The sequence below is a fragment of the Anolis sagrei genome, chromosome 4 (genome assembly GCF_037176765.1).
Source record: "Anolis sagrei isolate rAnoSag1 chromosome 4, rAnoSag1.mat, whole genome shotgun sequence".
In the NCBI taxonomy this organism is placed as follows: Eukaryota; Metazoa; Chordata; class Lepidosauria; order Squamata; family Dactyloidae; genus Anolis; species Anolis sagrei.
This window is the reverse complement of record NC_090024.1, coordinates 182,138,486-182,158,738: the sequence shown is the minus strand read 5'-3', so window position 1 is coordinate 182,158,738 and position 20,253 is coordinate 182,138,486. Positions and strand designations below refer to the sequence as shown.

At 39.1% G+C, this 20,253-nt stretch overlaps 1 protein-coding gene across 17 annotated transcripts in view; it reads left to right on the top strand.

Moving 5' to 3' along the window:
* Window positions 1-20,253, top strand: part of PTPRF (protein tyrosine phosphatase receptor type F) — a 606,212-nt gene that overhangs the window by 427,983 nt on the left and 157,976 nt on the right. Inside the window, exon 1 of one of the 17 annotated variants that reach the window (XM_060773324.2) lies at window positions 17,551-17,789. The exons of the other annotated variants lie outside the window; for them this stretch is intronic. Within the exon in view, the coding sequence (XP_060629307.2) occupies window positions 17,726-17,789 (64 nt within the window). The 5' untranslated portion in view covers window positions 17,551-17,725. Of the gene's footprint in view, window positions 1-17,550; window positions 17,790-20,253 lie in introns of those variants that run through there. 17 annotated transcript variants of the gene reach the window in all.

Sequence of the window (20,253 nt, the reverse complement as noted above, 5' to 3'; positions counted from 1 at the left end):
TACAGTATTGCACAATTGTGGTATCTTAACAATTGGAAATCGCCAAATATTTATTTAGTTATATATTTAGTTATATAATATATATCTAAATGTAAACCTAAATCAATCTTACATATGTTTATGTGTGTGTATTGTATATACTGAGATAGATAGATAGATAGATAGATAGATAGATATTGTATAGATAAGATAATCTATATATGCACCAGTCGGTAAGCTGTCCTTCATAATAGCAAGAAATTATTACTCTAAGAGCTACCAGAGCTGCCCCATTTTAATGTCTGGAATAGGACTCTAAAGATGTAATTGTCACAATGCAATGTAACATGTACAATGGAGCAACTGTTAACAATGGATTTTAAAGACCCTTCTGATGATTACCGAGCAAATTGTACACTAGCCAGAGAAGTGTCTCCACAGTGCAATAAATAGAATTGTAAAGCCTTAAGATTATGGCTTCATATAAAGACGTGGTATGCCTTCCTCTGCATTATGTATTTCCCCCTCCTGTGTGCATCCCTCTTGCTGGTTTTTGGGTATGGAAAAGCTGGGTAATTATGCTGGCAGCAATCATTGCTTACAATCAGATGTCATTCCAAAGAAGGAAAGTCTCCATAATTAGATGAAAGAGCAAAGTACTTAGAGCTTTCTGTAGCGAATGTCCAAGACTGAAAGTGTACTTTAGGATAAATTCTTCTGGGACAACAACGTGGCAGCATTTGTCATACTGAGCTGTCATTTGTTTCCTCCCTTTCCTTTACAATGGAGTCCAGTTTACACATCTGGCAATGTAATTGTCTGAGTGCTTGTTGTGAACAGCAAATGTCAGCTGTAGCCTAGGGAAGCACCTCATATGGATGCCACAATTGCTGTTAGCACATACATTCCATACCATTTCTCCAGGATCCCAGCGGGTGCAATGCTGAGCAGCAGAAGAGACATGTTACTATGATTGCTTCTATGTTAGTATTTATTTGGCTGCAGCAGAAGTTGAATGCTTTGCAGAACAGAAGTGGGCATGGTTCCTGGCCAAAAGGCTTATGCCCAAAAACAAAGTCAAAGAGAAAAATAAAATTAAAGGAACAAGATAGGACTTGGAACAGAACCTACAAGGATAGGGATAGTTGATTGCTGAGCTAGTGGTGGCTGGAGACGCCTTTAGCCACTGAAACATTTGAAAGAGAGATAGGTTGTATGTTTGACTGTTTCAGTTTTCTCTCAGTGCAGAAATGAAGACAGTTTTCAACAAATCATAACAGAATGCAGCTATGATCAATCATAATAGCAAAAAAAGGTTTTACAAAATTACAAAACAGTGGATTAAAATAACACTGAATGAATAATAATTTTAAAGCATTTAAAGAATAAGAATAACAATACCCTCCAGTATGAATCCTTCTGCAGCAAGTGGCTGATAGCTAAGAGTCTGTCTTAATATTTTTTTTAAAAAAGCATCCAGCTGTTGGCAAAAGTCGAGCAGAGAGGAGAAGAGCTTAACTTCCTATGTGTGGCGGGTTCCGCAGCCTAATGTTGTAATGCTTTACATTTATCACATAATGAACAATGGATAAATTCTAAGAGTTTATCATAAAGAATGCATCACCCATAGTGTTGTTCTCTTGATTTGTAAGCATCTGTGATTCACTCTGCACTGAGAAGAAAATATTACAACAGCACAAGTTGGATCTGAACTCTCATCATCCCCTTTTGAGAAAAGTCAGCGCTATTGCCCTGGGCTGAAAACAAGAAGAATAGATCAAGTCACAATGAAGCAGACCTTGAATCCAAAGTCATAAACATGTGCCCCCTCCTCTTCTCCTGTTCCTCACCTCAAGCAGGCATCCAGGAGAGAGGCAGATAATTCTGGGCAAAGGTCTCAATTCATCACTTGCAGATTGTTTTCACTTGCTCCTTTCTTTAATACCTAGATTTCAGCCTCCTTCTCTCCTTTATTCCTCCCATTGTCAGACCTGCTTGTACCAATTACTTGCAGAGTGCTTTCTCACCTTCTTCTTTTGCTTAATTCATTTGACTTTCTCATTACCCCCTCTATTCCTTCCTCTTTCTCTCTCAATCCCTCGGCATCCCACCAAACATCATAGGAAATAAAATTATGCAAGAAATTAAACATGAAACCATAGGTTGCCCCAACCCATTGCAAAATATTTTTTTCTGCAGTTGGTTTTGTTTAATTTAAATTAAAAGGAGAAAAATGGTGTATACTTACCCAGGGAAGTCCACGTGCCAAATCATAAGATTTTTTCAATATGTCTTAAGAGGTGAAAGTCATTGATACATTTGTAGATAGAGACCTCAGAATTGCTTATACAGAACTGCTTATTCAATGCTTTAGGTACCAGAGCATAGTTGCAAACTAGAAATCACCAAAATGCATAACCCCATTTTTTAACTTGGAAAAAAAAACCAAGAATGGACAATTTGGAACTCCCTGAATAGATTCAGAAGTGAAGTGGGCAATGGCAGAATGGCACTACCTAAAATAATCCTCCACCTTGTGCGACTGTGGAGCAGAACAGACAACTCCACATCTGTATGCTTGTCCACAATGTCAAGCCTCATGTGCAGAGGACGAATTGTTTGAGGCTACACACAATGCGATCGCTGTTGCCCATTTTTGATCAATTGATATTTAGCTGCTTGTGTTCCTTCTATTTTTATCTGTTTAAACTAATTTATGCAATGCTTTTTATACGAAATTAACCAAAAACTTCAAGTTTAACTTAGAGATAGGAAAGAGCTAGCCCACAATTGGACTGCAGCTCCCATCAGTACTAACTATTGGCTTTGAAGGCAAGAATTCACCAGAATTATAGTAGAGAGCCGCTGACACTAACCACCTCCTTGCTGGCCACTTTGGCCACTTCCACTTCCTTTTGCATTTCATAGTATGGCGCAAAGGGTGAAAGAGAAGTCATGTTTTCCCCTCAGGAGACCATGAGGCCACTGCCTCCTCTACCATACTTCTGGAATTTAGCTTGATGCTCCATGGGCTCAGGGCTCTAGGAGACAGGCTTGGTAAGCAGCAGCACTGCAGCAGAGATGGTGAAGACCAGCCAAACTATAACTGGGAAGCACTGCTCTAGGGCCAGCTATGGCAGGGGGTCGACTAGAGGATTTGTGTTCCTGCCTGGTGCACTTGCTCACAAAGCATCCAGGAAGGGCAAAACCATCATGCGAAAAATGACCAAAGGGTAGATCATGTCTTGAAAATACAGTATATGGATAAAATTTAGAATGACTGAAGGAGCAGGTTGTCAAAAAGTAGTTCATTGAAAAGCAGGGTATGCCTGTAGTGTGAAATGATGGTTGATAGCTATTGAATGGCTTCAAGCTAAGTTAGTGGAGAAAAAAACAAGTGTGTAAAAAAAAGAATGCATTCTATGTAGAGTGAGGGGAATATCCCTGTCGGGCTGAAGAACTGCTGTGTGTGTGTTTCAGTGTAGCAATACCACAATTAATGTAATACATTCATGATTGTGTAATAGTTTACTGTCAATGTTTGTCATTTGCTGAATTAGTGGCATCTAAAGCTTCTGAACTATCAATTTCCTCACTTTTTAAAGAGTGGGATTTGCCTATTCAGCAACTTCTGTTCTATTTTGGAATTAGAAAGTGGATGTGTTTTATTTTAGGATCTTTTAAAAACTAACAAGAGAACTGGTACATCAAGATTGATTCCTTACATTTAAAATTCATCACAAGTAAGTTTATAAACTGCTTCTTATGTATGGTGCTTAAGACCTGAATTTGCTTTTAAGGACTGGACTGATGTAAACTCGTAAGGGGAGAAAAAAAGTGTGAAGGGTGCAGCCAAGTTTCACACAATTGTTCACTTGGCAATGCATGCCTCGAGCAAAGTCAAGTAGTGTGAAGTCTCTCAAATACAGCAGTTTTTCTTCGAGGCGGTTAAAGATGTAATCCCTACATTTAAAAAGTGTTTTCTGTAAACCGCGATTGTATAACAGACATTTCTGTAGCATGTTCAGGCAGGATTAACTAATGCCTTCTGTTCTGGCTCTGCTGAAATGGGCTCCACAACAGTTTTGTTCATATTCTTTATTTCTGTTCTTTCAAATTTTGCCTTCAGTATTTTCACTGCTGTGGTAGACATGTTATCTGTCATTGGTATCTTTGAAATCTACAGTAAAATACAGCAGTACAGAGTTTTCCTGCTTAACGTTCCAGCCAAGCCATACCTTCCTTCAGGATACTTCATTCCTGTTCCTTCCACTTTGTTGTTAACTGCTGGCAATTGTGGGTGTCAATTTGGGTCTTGCAAACTCAATGCTATGGCTTCTCTATTTGAGTTTCTCTACTTGTATTTGTGTTATCTTTGTTTTCATGTTGCTTTCTACCTTACCAAGCATTATTGTATTGTCTCTTGATTCATATATCCTAATATTTCCAAAATAATAACAATTCCAGTTTAATCTTGGATTCTAGGATTCATTTATCTTTTAGCAGTCTAAGATAGCCACATTTCAAATGAAATTATTCTCTTCTAGCCAGTTTTTTCCTCATTGTTCAGCTTCCACAACCATACATAGAATTCGAAAATACAATGATGTGTACAATCCTGACTTTGTGCAAAGATATAACTTTGTACTTGAGGATTTTGTTCCTTCATAGCTGACATTCTAAATCCTACTCTTTTGATTTCTTGAGTGCAGTCACCATTTTGATTATTCACTCACTCCAAGTACAGTATGATGACCATTTCCATGAGGAACATGTTCCTGAACTTACTGTGGAAACCTCAGATAATAGCAAACCTTATTGAAATGAATGACTTCTACCAAAAATGCTAAATTTTGTTTTATTTAGTTTTATTTGTTTAGAGAATTTTTAACCTTATAGAGTCATGTTGGAAGACCTAGAAAATGCATTTATTTATTTATTTAGAACATTTATATTCTGCCCTTCTCACCCCAAAGGAGACTCAGGGCGGAGCACAACATACAATGGCAAACATTCAATGCCAGGACATGACTTAATTATATGCATACATAAAACATTAAAAACATTTGTCTCAATATTAAAATACACTGTATAAAATCTTGATCATGTCTAGAGAGGTATCCTCTTTAGGAGTTCATAAGGTCTTCTAGTGAAACTATAGTAAGTTCTAGTAGGAGTATATAATAGAATCATCTGATGGATATGCTCCTGTAATATGTTCTGTGCAGCCACTGACTTTTCTTCTGAATACACCAACAGCTGAACATCCTTTCAGTTTAAATTTGTTGCATTGTTACCCACAGCGCTATTCATTCTTGTTCTCTGCTCTTTCCCAGTAGTTTGTTCTGCACCTTGAGACCTATGAGTCTCATGTTCTGACACTATCACTTGTTTCTTTTTGGACTGCCAAGATAAAAAGTTTCAATTGTGATATCTTCTACAAAACTGAATATTTTCCTATATTTTATTAGTCCTGTTGTGGCTCTACGTAACACCATAACTCAGCACTTGAGCTTGCTATTTGTATATACGATTTCTGTTAATATTCATAGCCTATTTCAATCTATTATGCATGTTATCTAATATTTATTTATAACCTTCCTTATTTCATGTGCTTAAGGAAGGTTACAGCAGTGATACCAGAAGAGTTGCATTTCCATTCCCAAAGATATTTCTTTAATACCACATGGCTGGAGAATGAAGAAATGCATAAAAACTTGAAAATGTCAGCGTCACTTCTCCATGTTCATAGATAGTTGCCTAAAGGTGTTTAATAAACTAGCTGCTGGAAAAGTGTTGTTGGGAGATGTGTTTTCATTCATATGCTTTTTTTTTTAACTTTACATCACTTGCCATGCCTTCCCTGTTACTTATATTCACAACACAGCTAGGCTGAGCTGGGTGTATGTGCTCCTTGACATGTTTCAGCACAGAATCAGACATAGCAAATGTATTATACTTCTAGGCAAGTGGAAGGAGACTTATTTAGATATCCACAAATGGAACCCAAAACTAAGTGTTAAGCTCTTTAAGGCTCCAAGTTTGTCATCCATTGCACCATACCAATTTTCCATTCCCTACAGTCCCATCATGTGCCTTTAGATCTTCATTTTAAAATGCTTTTAATTTATTGGTTTTTGTATTTCTACAAATACCAAGTTTCTCCCTCTTTCTTCATTTATTCAGTTTTTATGCCATTTTCCATATTTACAATGATACTCGCTCCAAGAATATCAAACTATTCACATATGTAAGTCACGTTCTGTAACTGTATGCCTTCGATGTGTTACCTGTGGCTAAGGGTGCCTGAAAAAACAAATCCAATAACATGAAAAGCTTTCAAATATTCAAAAGTACAATTAGTCTTCATACAAATCAATGGGGTATGAAGTTTCTGAATGCAACTATATTTTTTATTTGGACTGAGAAGAGATCTGAGGGAAAAATAAACATCATAATAATAAGTGTAAGCAGAGAGATTTCTGCTGCAATCTTAAAAGTTTGAGGATTTTTGACTACAAATCCATAATCCCAATTTCTAATCTTTTTTAAAAATAGGTCTATACTGCTGAGGTTCAAAAAACTACTATCTTATACAGGGCATTTACTTTCACAATGTCAGCCCACCCTACAATAGCTGTTTAATATACTGCAGGTGGAGCAGCAGGTTAAACTGCTGAGCTTGCTGACTGGAAGGTCGGCAATTCAGATCCAGGGAGCAGTGTGAGCTCCCTCTCTTAGCCCCAGCTTTTGCCAACCTAGCAGTTCAAAAGCATGCAAATGTGAGTAGATCAATAGGTACCGCTTTGGTGGGAAGTTAGCAGCGCCCCATGCAGTCATGCTGGCCACATGACCTTGGAGGTGTCTCCAGACAACACTGGCTCTTTGGCTTAGAAATGGAGATGAGCACCACCACCCTGAGTTGGACACGACTAGACTGAATGTCAAGGGGAAACCTATACCTTTACTTTTATACTGCAGACAACACTGCAGAGTTGCTATAATGTGTTTTGGGGTTGTTATAAGACATTAACTCCAATGCCTTTCAACCGGCAATGTGGAACATGACTGGCATTCGTTTTGAAATTTGCATTGCCACTTTTTAAAAACTCTTTAAGTATAGAAAAAAGCAAAGATTTCTCTTTGCTGCTAAGTTTTGGGTTGGGTGGAATGGATGAGTAGATAAAGTGATTCTCAGTTCCAGCAACATGCAAGCATCATAGTGTATGTAAATAACAAGCTCTCAGTTCTGCCCTTCAGAACATGGAACCCCACTGAACCAGGAAATTAACTGTGCAATCCATGAGACTATTTTCTCTGTGTGTCCTTTTAAACTCTTAAATGTCTTTTTGCCCCCATCATTCTTCACTTCAACTCCATTTAATTTCTTTCCAACCAGAATGTACACATTTCACCATGCTAAGCTTTTGAAGCCTACTGGCTTCTTCATCACAAAGATGATTAAAAATAATGCTAGGGAAGAAGTGAGATGACAGAAGGTGTGGGAATAGGCTCTGGATCTTTTCATTACTAATTTCAGTCCATCTCCTTTCACTAACATGTTATCTGCAGCTGATTGTATTTGAAGTAGTGTGGTCTTTGACTGGAAATAACAAAAATCCTTCACTCCCACTTTTTGTTTCAGGATTTCAACTATTCTAAGGGTTCTCCATGTAATATTTCCCATTGTAAATGTGTTTGTTGTGTTTGTTGTTGTTTTATACTTTGGGGTTTCTCAGAGTCATCTAATACTTCTGTCATAGACAAGAGTGTTATCATTTTGACTATAACCCTCTGATGTGCAAAAATAGACTACAGGCGAACTTCCACATTTGCGATTTGACTTTTTTTTTTTTTTTGCATTTGATTATTCATTGATTTTATTCAAATATTTTCTTTTGGAATCTCTAGGTCCTTCAGTGTAGAAGTTAACCATAGGACAGTGATTCTCAGCCTGTGAATCCCCAGGTGTTTTGGCCTTCAACTCCCAAAAATCCCAGCCAGTTTACCAGCTGTTAGGATTTCTGGGAGTTGAAAGCCAAAACATCTGGGGGCCCACAGGGTGAGAACCACTGCCATAGGGTGATATTGGAAGTCATCTTGAGGTTCTCTAGTGCAGTTCTATGGATATCCCCCAGTGCTAGTTGACCATATACTGGAGGATCTAGAAATTCTTAGAGAGGTGTTCTCTCAGGTAAAATACAGATTTTTTATCACATTCTTTCACTTTCTTGGGGGTCCTGTGCTTTTAATCCCAGTGTATGATAATTATGTTGATCAATAGGAGACATTACATATTTCTGATCAAATGAACAAAAGCTGAAAGTCAAACTAAACATGATGTTTATCTTGTAGTTTTCCCCATTGTGTCATTTTGTTTGATTATTTATTTGCTTAATTTCTTTAAAATTGATTTTATCTTGACACATCATTTATAACAACCCCTCTCCTTTTTATACAATACTATATAAAGTAGTATTTTGTATAAGTAGTCAAAATATATAATTTTACAATATCAGTGTTTTTGTCACACAGTCTACTAGAAAAATCTGAGCACCTTTAGACGTCTAGTGCTGCCTTCCCATTCAAGATATTAAATAAAAACATCCAAATCAAGTAGAAATGTGTTTTTCTTTCTTTCATTTAGCCATTTCAAACTTAATAGTATTTCTTTTATATCAAATCTAATTGCAACACCATATTATACCAGACCATCACAAGTATCCCTTTTAAATCATCAAGCTGGCAGCTACTAATAAAAAACCAATTGAGGGTTTATAAGATACCTTTGCATATTTCCCTGTGGGGGAAACTCCCCTCCCCTCAGAAGAACCAATTCTGAAGCCTCTGTTAGGTGTTTGTCAATATTATTATTAATTTCAAGAGAAAAGAAGTACACTCCAGAATGTAGATTACTACCTACAGAACCTCAAACTTAAGCAAGTTCAGAGCAATGGCATAAAGGGAGGAATACCTGGTCTTTCCTTTTAGGTTTAATTATGAATGTACATTTTAAGAGTACTTGAAGTGCTTTGTTCCGCACATCTGGTTCCACTTCAAAAATACATTGTGGTGGTAATTTTATTAGGCCAGTGAAAGGGTGCAGAATTCATCGTGCTAGTTTTAGAAACCCACTGGGCTCTTTCATGACATATAGATGGTTAAAAAAATAATGTAGAGGAAGTGACATTGTGAAACACAGATTTTCCATTTCACATGAACTATTATAGAAAGCAGGCTTGTGCAAAGAAAAGGTTTAGAGCAGTGGTTTTCAACCTGTGGGTCCCCAGGTGTTTTGGCCTACAAATCCCAGAAATCCCAGCCAGTTTACCAGCTGTCAGGATTTCTGGGAGTTGAAGGCCAGAACATCTGGAGACCCACAGGCTGAGAACCACTTTTTTAGAGAGTGCCCCCTCCCTCAAAAAAGAAACTTGGAGGTTACTGGGAACAAAAGCTATAATAGAAAGCAATAAAACTTCCTCTCTCCATTTGCAACCAGAAAGTGCTTTAACTTGGAGATCTGGGTCTGTCTTGGTCCTACATGAGACTACTGACTCTTCTAGTAACACTGTGTAACAACATTTGAATTTTTTTCTGTTCCTGGTTTGAAAGTGTTACGTCTTGTTTAATTGTATGGTACTTACTTTGAAAATAATTATTATACTATGTTGAATTGGTTGAGACTCTTATGAGATAGTCATTGAAAACCTATAGGAAAATGTGCTGCAGAATGTCCCACAAAAACAAAGGGGTTTTTTTTCAGTTTAATAAACCTTTTCCATGTTTTTTGTGATAGAACCAATTAGGAAATGACGTTTATAACCCAGGAACAAAAATTGTGTTACATAGTGTAATTATAGGATACAGGGGAAACATGTTTCCTATAATTATTATCCATTTGCATTGATTTCTCTGTTCCAAACTATCTTAGAAACATACAAGGAGGTGTACTCAAGGCAATTACTTCTTATCTTAAAAATGATCCGCACCTGCCTTTTAATGCTAGTGTCCTGGTGATAAGCAGAACGACTGACAATTTAGCTACAGTACTTTTTTCGTGTCAGGAGCAACTTGAGAAACTGCAAGTCGCTTCTGGTCTGCAAGGACATTGCCCAGGGGATGCCCTGAAGTTTTGATGTTTTGCCATCCGTGAAGGAGGATTCTCTCATGGCATGGCATGGCGAACCGGAGCTGACAGAGGGAGCTCATCCGCACTCTCCCCAGATTCTAAGTTGCAACTTGTTGGTCTTCAGTCCTGCCAGCACAAGGGTTTAATCCATTGCTCCTTTTTATTTAAACTGAAATGTATACTAAGCCTATCACTGAGGAGGTGTGGCTGCTCTAGTGCATTGGCTGTGCTGAGTGAGGATTATCAGATGTTTAGCCCCAAATATCTGGAGATGACAAGATTGCCTTCCTCTTTTCTTCAGATAAAGGAACGTTCTGCTGGTAGCTCAGCAAGAAAATGCTAATGTCAATTTGACTGATAAAAAGGTGAGCCATGCACCTTTAGCATTGGAAATAGCTGTTTGTTCAGTTAGCCTTGTTGAAATTCATGTTTCTATATCAGGGAGGCTGGGTGTATGTGCTTGAGAGACAGAAAGAGAATTAACATGGTCTTGTTCTGCTCTGTCTCTCTCACACACACATAAGTGCCAAGCTCCTGCATTTGATCTGTTGGAAGACCATCTCAGTTTTTTTTCCTCCCTCCGTGTTATGAATTGTGCTTTGCTGACTTTCACTGCTTCCCAGCAAGAAAGGTCAGGGACCTCATAAACAAGGTGAGGCGAGTGCTGGGGGAATGCAGAGCAGCAGTCCAGGCCACTGATTCTTTCTGACATTAGAGCGCTAATGAATGTTCTGTCATGGTCCCGTGAATATTTCTGGAAACATTCTCCTCCCATCTTCTCTGGGCCTTCTAGTTGCCAAGGTTACCTGACGTGACTTTCCTCCGAGGAGGAGAGACGTAGCGGCAGGTTGGCTCTTCTTGGCATGCCTGCCTCATTGTAAGAAAATTTGCCTCAGCAAACAGCTCTGGGAGAGGTCTCACCTACATTGCTTCTTTGCTCACTATCACCGCCTCCTCCCCAGGTGCAGCTCTGCGCTCCCCTTCCCTGCGGCTTCCCTCGTTATTATTATTATTTTATTCATTCTATCGTTAAAAGAGTTGAGCTCATATTAATTTTGTTTTTCCTTGCATAACCCAGGCTGTTATCGTGTGACTAATTACTCACACATTTCCCTTCAGACAGCAAATGGGAGAGATAAAAATTTCCACCAGGTTTATGCGATTCCTGCTTATCAAATTACTGTAATTATTTGAAGAATGGTTTGAAATTGTATGGAGTAATGAATTTAATTATTAGCTTTGCAACAAAGCCTTATGCAGGATGGAGCTGGCAAACAGGCTTTTTAAAAAAGTGATAGTAGGGAGGCATGATAACAAGGCTCTAAATAGAGGGAAACCCCAGTGGCCACATTTGATACCAGGAGCCAGGGGGAAAGTATATTTTCATACATTTTTAATGGACGCTTTCTCAAGTCAGATTGTTCTGTCTGTTCTTCAACATAAGGAAGCAGCAACAGCAGCCTTGACCTTTACTTTCATTTTGCACATGGTCAATATGAAAGAGTAAAATATTGTCAGGAGGGTCAGTCCATGGATCTGGTAGTAGTTTTTTTCTCATTATCCCCATCCTCATCCAGAAATTACCTGATAATAAAGATAGATGCCAAGAACAAGTAAGATAATTTTTGTGTTATCTGTTCCCTAAAAAAGCGTTAGTGTCTTGCCAGGATGAGATGTAAGTTGTAACGAATTAGCCTACCTTACAAGGTTGGTGTACAAGCAGTAACAGACCTGGCTTGGAAAAGCTAAGGAGAGCAGGAGGGAGGAGCGATTAGGCAGCTTCATAGATGGTACAATCTGATTGGCTGATGAAATTGGAGGGAGTTGCTTAATAACTGGAGATGGAGGGAGCCAGAGGAAAAAGAAAGTGCTATGCAGCCAAAGTTTTGTTAGTTAGTGTTGGGAGTTTGGAGTTTGAAGAGGGAGTTAGTTTAAGAGATTTGAAGGGGAAGGAAGGAAGAGTTTTGGAAACTGTTAACAGAAAGATATCTTTTTGAGGAAAGTAATTAAAGCCTTCAGAGAGAAGGAGTAAGAAATATAGTGAGCCTCTATAGTTTTAGAGTGCTGGTGTTGAAGCTTCAGAAAAAGTGGTTTCAAAAGGGTTAAAACAACCTGTTTGCATTCCTGTGTGTGCAAGAAACTCATGATATAAAGCCATTCTCCGTATAAGTAAATCCTGACAGTTTATTGAAACCATTACACATCTTTACTGTTTAGAACAGCGGTTCTCAACCTGGGGGTCGTTTGGCAATTTCAGAGGGGTCGCAAGGCCGCCTCCTTAGGCCCCGCCCCCAATGCCGCACCCAGCCGAGGGCTCTCCTCACGTGAAGTCTCCCTCGGCTGGGCTGCGGTCCCGCCTTCCGGCAAGGCCGCAATCCAGCCGAGGGCTCACCTCGCGAGAACCCTTCCTCGGCTGGGCTGCGGTCCCACCTTCCGGCGAGGCCGCGATCCAGCCGAGGGCTCTCCTCGCGAGAAGCCTTCCTAGGCTGGGCTGCAGTCCCGCCTTCCGGCGAGGCCGCAATCCAGCCGAGGGCTCTCCTCGCGAGAAGGCTTCCTCGACTGGGCCGCGGTCCCGCCTTCTGGCCAGGCCGCAATCCAGCCGAGGGCTCTCCTCGCGAGAAGGCTTCCTTGCTGGGCCACAGAGTTAGTCATGGGAGTCCTGTGTGCCAAGGTTTGTTCCAATCCATCGTTGGTGGAGTTCAGAATGCTCTTTGATTTTAGGTGAATTATAAATCCCAGAAACTACAACTCTCAAATATCGAGGTCTGTTTTTCCCAAACTCCACCACATTTGGGTATATTATTTGTGCTCATTCTGGTCCAGATCTATCATTGTTTGAGTCCACAGTGCTCTCTGGATGTAGGTGAACTACAACTCCAAAACTCAAGGTCAGTGCTCACCAAACCCTTCCAGTATTTTCTGTTGGTCATGGGAATTCTGTATACCAAGTTTGGTTCAATTCCATCGTTGGTGGAGTTCAGAATGCTCTTTGATTGTAGGTGAACTATAAATCCCAGCAACTACAACTCTCAAATGACAAAATAAATCCTCCCCAACCCCACCAGTATTTAAATGCGGGCATATTAGGTATCCATGCCAAATTTGGTCCAGTGAATGAAAATACACCTGCATATCAGATATTTACATTATGATTCATAACAGTAGTAAAATGACAGTTATGAAGTAGCAATGGAAATAATTTTATGGTTGGGTGTCACCACAACATGAGGAACTGGATTAAGGGGTCACGGCATTAGGAAGGTTGAGAACCACTGGTTTAGAACAAAATAAACATCATTTTTCTTGTTTTTTATTACACCTGAAGAGTTTGTGTGTCTTCTTGAACATTCTAGCAAGGAGGTGGCCTACGGATCAATAAATGGTGGCAGCAAAGAAAAATATAACATCGTAATTGATATATATATATATATATATATATATATATATATATATATATATAGACACACACACACACACACACACAGATTGGTATCATGGTGTTGCATCAGTCAGTATAAGAAGTGCCTTTGTGAATCAGACCAAACCCTACTGTTTCCATGGTGGCTAACTAGATGTCTATGAGTGATCCACAAACAGGTGATGTGGGAAATAGTAATTTGTTCTCTGTGTTTGTTTTCCTTCAAATATGCCTGGAAAAGTATCTGTTCAGTGGATATGCCTGTATGATACATAAAGACATGAAACTTGGCCCTGTCTGATAAACACACAGAATTCAGACCTCAAGAAATAAAACAGAAATGGATAGTTTGCAGAATGTGGTTTATTTTCATGTGCCATATGAATCAAACAAGGATTCTAGAAAGCAAGTGTCTGCTTTACATGGATGAAATTAAGATGATAGCTGGTGTAGTATAGTGGGTTGGCTTAGACTATGACTCTTGGAGTGTGTATGTGTGTGCTTTCAAGTGGCCTTTCAATTTGTTTATTTATTTGCCATATTTATACCAGCCCTTCTCATGCTGAAGGGGACTCAGAATGACTTTCAATGTATGTCGATTCCATGAATTTCATAGGGTTTTTGTTTAAAGATAAGGAATACTTAGAAGTGATTTTGACAGCTCCTTCCTCTGAAATAAACCTTAGAGCAGCTGGTATTCCTTGGTGGTTTCCCACCTAAATATTAACCAGAACTGATGCTGCTTAGCATCCAAGATCCAATAGGATCAGATGCCTTGGCCCAGGACTCTGAGAGACTGTGATTCAAATCTCCAGCCACAGATACCCACTAGGTTTGGGTAAAAGTAAATGGACAAAGAAAGAAAAGCAACATTGTGGTAGGAGTTTACAACAGGCAGCCAAGCCAAGAAGAGAATAATACTTTAGAGAAACAGATTTCAGAAATGTCAAGATTTGAGAAACTGGTAGTTATAGGAGACTTGTTTTATCCTGATATATTCTGGGGACTACCTCTGCTAAGCTTAGGCTATCCAAATTCCTGATGTGCCTTGCAGATGATTTCTTGTTTCAGAAGGGTTTGAAAGGTTGTTTTTGCTTTTGTTCTGGTATGCCAGAGGTATTATCAAATATTACGACTGTAAGCATTGCTGAATAAGCCACTGGTTTGTGTTCCTCACTCTCCACAATGAGTGCTAATGGATTTTTAGACTTATGGCTTGCCTGAGATCCTTTTCATGCACAGGTAAGCAGCCCAGAAACATGATTCTGTTTAAAAACAAGGTGCATACTACTTACTCGCTTCATTATGAAAAGAAGTTCCAGAATTTTTTTTTCTCCTGCATTATCCATGTTTACTGGCACAGTGGGAAAGCTAGCAGTGGTGGAAGGATGCAACCCATACTTAGTTGCAAGAAAGCAGTATGCCTCACTCTAGTCTGCCTGCTTTGATGTCACACATAATGCCTAAATACTCTGAAAGCACCAGATCTTGTCTGATCTGGAGGCTCTAGTTAGTACTTGAATGGAAGATTGCCAATGAATACTTAAGAGGCGGAAACTGGCAAACCACTCGAGTATTCCTTGCCTTAGAACACTCTATGAAATTCATGGGACAAGCATAAGTCGACAGGTGACTTGAAGGCATATACATATTTAGCGCCAGATACCTGAGACCGAACCTCAGACTGTCTGCAAGCAACACACATATTCCACTATTGAGCTATAGCAAGGGTTACTAACTGCCTGGCTCAGACATTTTGTGGGTGCTTTGAGTTTACTGCCAGCCAAGTGTTTTCAAAGAGGAATATTGTTTTCCCCTCATACTGGCATGACTGCTTTATTATGCTTGTTCTTACTTTGTTTATTTTGGTTCTAAATGCATTCTGGCCATTTTGTGCATAGTCAGAATGTATTCATAGAAGACAAAAGAGCAGACAAAAAGTCAATGGATGAAAAAGTTGTTGGCAAAACCAAATTAGAAACACAGAAGTCTGAATGAGATCATTGAGCTGCTCAAACTACCAGGATTTACAAAAATGGGGTCAGAGAAATATGTTCTCTTTCACACAGCATCCTGTAGTTCCATCCTTCACACTCCCACTACAATCTTAGAAAATCTCTGTGATATAAAAGTTATTTTTAAGTAAGAGTTTTCCTCTGGGGGTTGTTGAGGTCATTGTTTTGCTGCTTCTGAGTCATTTCAGGTCTAGGAGAGTCCCATTTTTCATTAAACAAGTAGGTATTGAAGAGGCATGAAGAAGATAACGTAGGCATGGGTGATGGGAAACAGAATCTTGGAACTTAGTGTATGTGAAAGCCTAACTGTGTTGTGTAGAGTATGAACATTAGTGGGTCTACCCCAATGACCTTTTATCCTTTCTAGGAAAGCCACTTTTTTGTACCATATCACCCTCCACAAAAGTGTTCAAGGGTAACATATAGTCAGGATTTAAGGAATGCGAATTGCTTTTCCAAAACCTCGAGCTCATTTTTGCAGCCCCAGGGATAGCTTGCTGCCATCGCTCTCTCCTTCCTTGCAAAAACCTAATGTGTAAAAAGTATAACCATGGGTCATTTGCTGCCAAGCTCTAGGGAGCTGTCCGCTTCTAGGCATTTAAAAATGATAGCTTCCATAAAAGTTTATTGGGCAGCCCGCTTCTAGAAGCTGCATTCTCTTCGCCTTTGGACTTAAAAGCAGCAGGATCTTATTGCAAAAGGTTATGGGCAGAGAGAAGTCCTCATATGTTGTGTGAAGAGCCAGATGGGCTAAATGGAATTCCATGCCATGCCAGGTAATAGGATAGGAAAAAGATTATAAAGTGAGATGGCACCCAACATGGGTGGCCTTAGAATCATAGTTGATAATCAGTGAAAAAGAGCAAGGAGCATTGTCAAAGTACACAGGAGGGATGGAAATTGCAGCATGGCTGTATGGAAGAGCAATCAAACACTTAAGGCCTTCAACTGTGGTGTAAGAGATGCCTGTGAAATTTCCTTGCCTGAAAGATTGAGGCTGTACATCCAAGGAGCTAAACTCCCTTTGCTATGCCTTGGTTGGAGGAGGAGTTGACTGACTCCTTCACTGCTATTGGTTGGCTACACATTTCTTTATGTGGGATGGGAACAGGAGAATTGCTTATGCCCTGCAGCATGTGATTTCATTACCCTTATTGTTCTTAGCTTTTATAGCTACAAATGTTATTAAATGTCATAAAATTGTCCAGTCCTTTTAAGTCCAGACACAGTATTTGTCTCAATTTGCCAGCACATAAAGAGAGAGGCAAAGCCTGTCTCAGAAGAAATAAGAAAATAACCATCGACCTAAATTTTCAGACTTTCCCTGGAAGTAGTGAATAAATTCAGCTGTAATGTTTACAGCATGTTGCTGGGTCTAGGAAAAGACAGCACTGGGTGAAACATATTTCCTCCTCAGTCACCATGAAACGACCTGGTTGATTTATTTTGTGATATGTTGAGGGGTGTGGTGTGTGTGGAGTTGATCCATTTAGTAATTCAGCCCCTTTAGAGACATGAGTGTTAGATTAGCATGCACATAAAGTACCTTTCAACAGCGCAGGATAAGTTTCATCTTCATCCTTTATAATAAGGCAACACCATACTGAGACATTGTGTCCCAGGGTCCAGGTTGCAAGGTTAAAGGAGAAGAAAAAAGAGTAAAAGCCTGGGAAGAAATATTTAGTGTTCATGTTAGGGGTATTTCCTTGTTTTGCTTTTGTTGATTATTTGGATTTTGCAAAATATCTTACACTTGTATTTTTTTCTATTTGCTTTATTGATAGTTAGGCTGAATAAAGTAGTAGCTTCCCCAGATAACCTGCTGAGTTTTACTGAACATCCTGCCCTTCATCCCAAGTTGGATGCTTGTCCATCACTTCCAAGCCATTTGGCAAGTCTGCTTGTGAGGTGACGTTGACAGAAATTTGTTCATTACAAGCTTTTCAGCAGATCACTGATCCGTGTGCTGTTGGGCTGCGCCTCTTATTTTCTGGGTGGACACATTTCTGATGAACATCTCATGCTTTCCTACAGTGCTTCTGTATAAGGCAACGGTGGTCAATCTCCGTATAAGAGACTCATTACTCATACTCATTCACCTCGGAGTTCGTATCCATCAGAGGCTGCCTCAGTGAGCTAAAGGGTGTGGATTTCAAATCCACATCATTATGGATATAACTGACCATGAATCCAGTTAGGTCTGGGGAATTACCATGCGTGTTGACAGTGTACAACATTAGCTGTTGTGGTAAGCAAACTGTTTGATTTCTCTATGTTGACTATATCTAGTATAATTAGTCGAGGTTCAGCTCCATACTTTTGTATAGTCAATATACTTGTACCAGAGAGAGTGGCACTAACTCATATCCTAGAGAGAAACTGGAGAGTCTTTCATCTTTTTCATTTTGAACTGTAGCCCCTAGAATTCCTTAGCCAGCCATTAACCATACTGACTAAGAGATGCTTGAAGTTATAGTCCAAAACAGATTTTTTTTTTCTCTAAGCTCTGGTATACGATTCTTAGGCTGTTTGAAGAACATCCCTCCTTTCTTTCCTATACAAGGAGCTGTATGGAAATTGGTATTCAAAGAATGTTTTTGGGTGGAACAAATGAAGCTTGGTTAGCTTCAGTCAATGTCATTTATCACAGCAGAAGGTAATTAATTAATAGCACATTTTTGCACTAAATTAAATCCTGTTTTGGAAAATATATGCTCACATGTTGACATACTGGGCACAACACACTCAAATAACAGTGGCTGGCAAATAATTAGGAGTTTAAAAACACATTATAATTTGTTGGTTAAAATAATAAATAATAACAGATAATATAATAATAATAAAATAAAATTATTGTAAATAGTACACCACTTTGTACAGAGACATCCCATGTTAGATCAGATCATTTCTTAATTCTTAATTGAAACACAGAAGAGCATCTTTTCAGACAGTCCTAATTAGTTCTGTCATAGAAACTTCTTATAGTGTTCTCCCAAGAAATATCTTACTCTCTTGGTCTATAATGCAGTTATTTCTAGATATGATAATAACTTTGATGGCGTAACTAACATGCATACTCTCTCTAATGGATTATAACATCTTATCTATATGATGCAATCTCCAGCTTCTGCCCATCCTATAAGCCTTGAGGTAAATCAAGCTCTGTTTAAGACAGATGCAGGACATTCAGGTCATAGGGACACATATACAATATAAAATGTGATACTAGTGTAAGAGAACTGGCACGGTATTGTGGTTGGAATGTTGGACCAGGACACTGGGAGACCAGGGTCTAATTCCCATTTGACATTGGAAACCCACTGGGTAACCTTAGGCAAGTCACACTTTCTTATTCTCAGAGAAAGCTAAAGGCAACCCCCCCCCCCTTTCCACCCAATCAAATTCTTCCAAGGAAACTATGTAATAAATTCACCTTGGGTCACCATAAGAATAAGATAACAGACTCTCAATAATTTTCATGTTTACTTGTTTGTTTTGCTTGTGATTCACGGGCATTGGAGTGATCTATGGTTTGATAGTGGTGAGCCGGGTGAGGAGAGATGTCTTGTAAAATTATGAAGATCTACAAAAGCCTATGCCTTGGCTCCAGGATTTTGCAATGATGTTCCTGAAAAACTTCTTTTTTGATCCTCATTTCAATTGTAATTTAGATCTGATTTTTACCCAGATGGCATACCATGGAAAAACAGGGTTTTCATTTTTTTTTTTTGGTGGAGCCTCTCTGTCCTCCCACTCTTCTCTGTGTGTATATGGGGGTCTGTCTGTTTCCACCCTCCCATTAGCCTCCCTGTTTCTGTCCAGAGTGGTCAATACGCCCTCCAATTACTACTCCTTTCAACCCTTCCCCTCAAACTCTGATTTCCCTTTGTATCCCTTCTGGTTGTCGTATTTTTCCTCAACATACATGCAGTCTCAACATTGTTTGCCAAATACTGTATAGAGATACTGCTGCCACCAGGCAGACAGTGGGCAGCAATTGGAACTGGAAACTTGGTTGAGGACCGTTGATCAAAATTTAATTATTTCTGCTTTATGAAGGCTTGAATTTTTATATACTTGCCCACAGTCCTGGAATAGTCCTGGCCCTCAGTGTAACCAGTAAAGTTATGCTCTTGCGAAGTTGAAAAGCCATGCCCTTTTCTACTAAGTGTATCACGTTAAAAGGCACCATTTAATCTAAAACCCAATGTGTCTCAAGCATTACACACACATACAAATAAGACTTTTCAACTACTTCAGTTGGGGTTTTATTTTCCTTTGCACTCACTAAATGCTTTCAAATATATAGATTGTTCCAGCTACTAGCAGGAATCTTTCTGAAAATCATTATGGCATGACAACCATCTGAACTTCTTTATAACATTGGCTAACACTGGTTTGCTTATACCATGCTCAGTAATTCTATCTTGTATTATTTTCTTAGATACTCCAAATCTTTTGTTGCCATGTATTTATTTTTCCATATCCATATTTCACTTAATCAGTATTCTTCCCAGAAATAATTGTTGGGAAATAATTAAATCTAAATAGAAACATAGAAATTATATTTTGTACTACTCTTTACAAAGCATTTTGCCCATAAAATGCTCTTTGAGGATATTGTTCCTTCCTGTATTATCCCTGGAGATGAAATCTATCCAATGTCTGGCTCCTGTGCATGGCAGTGAACTAGTTTGGGAGGAGTTCACATA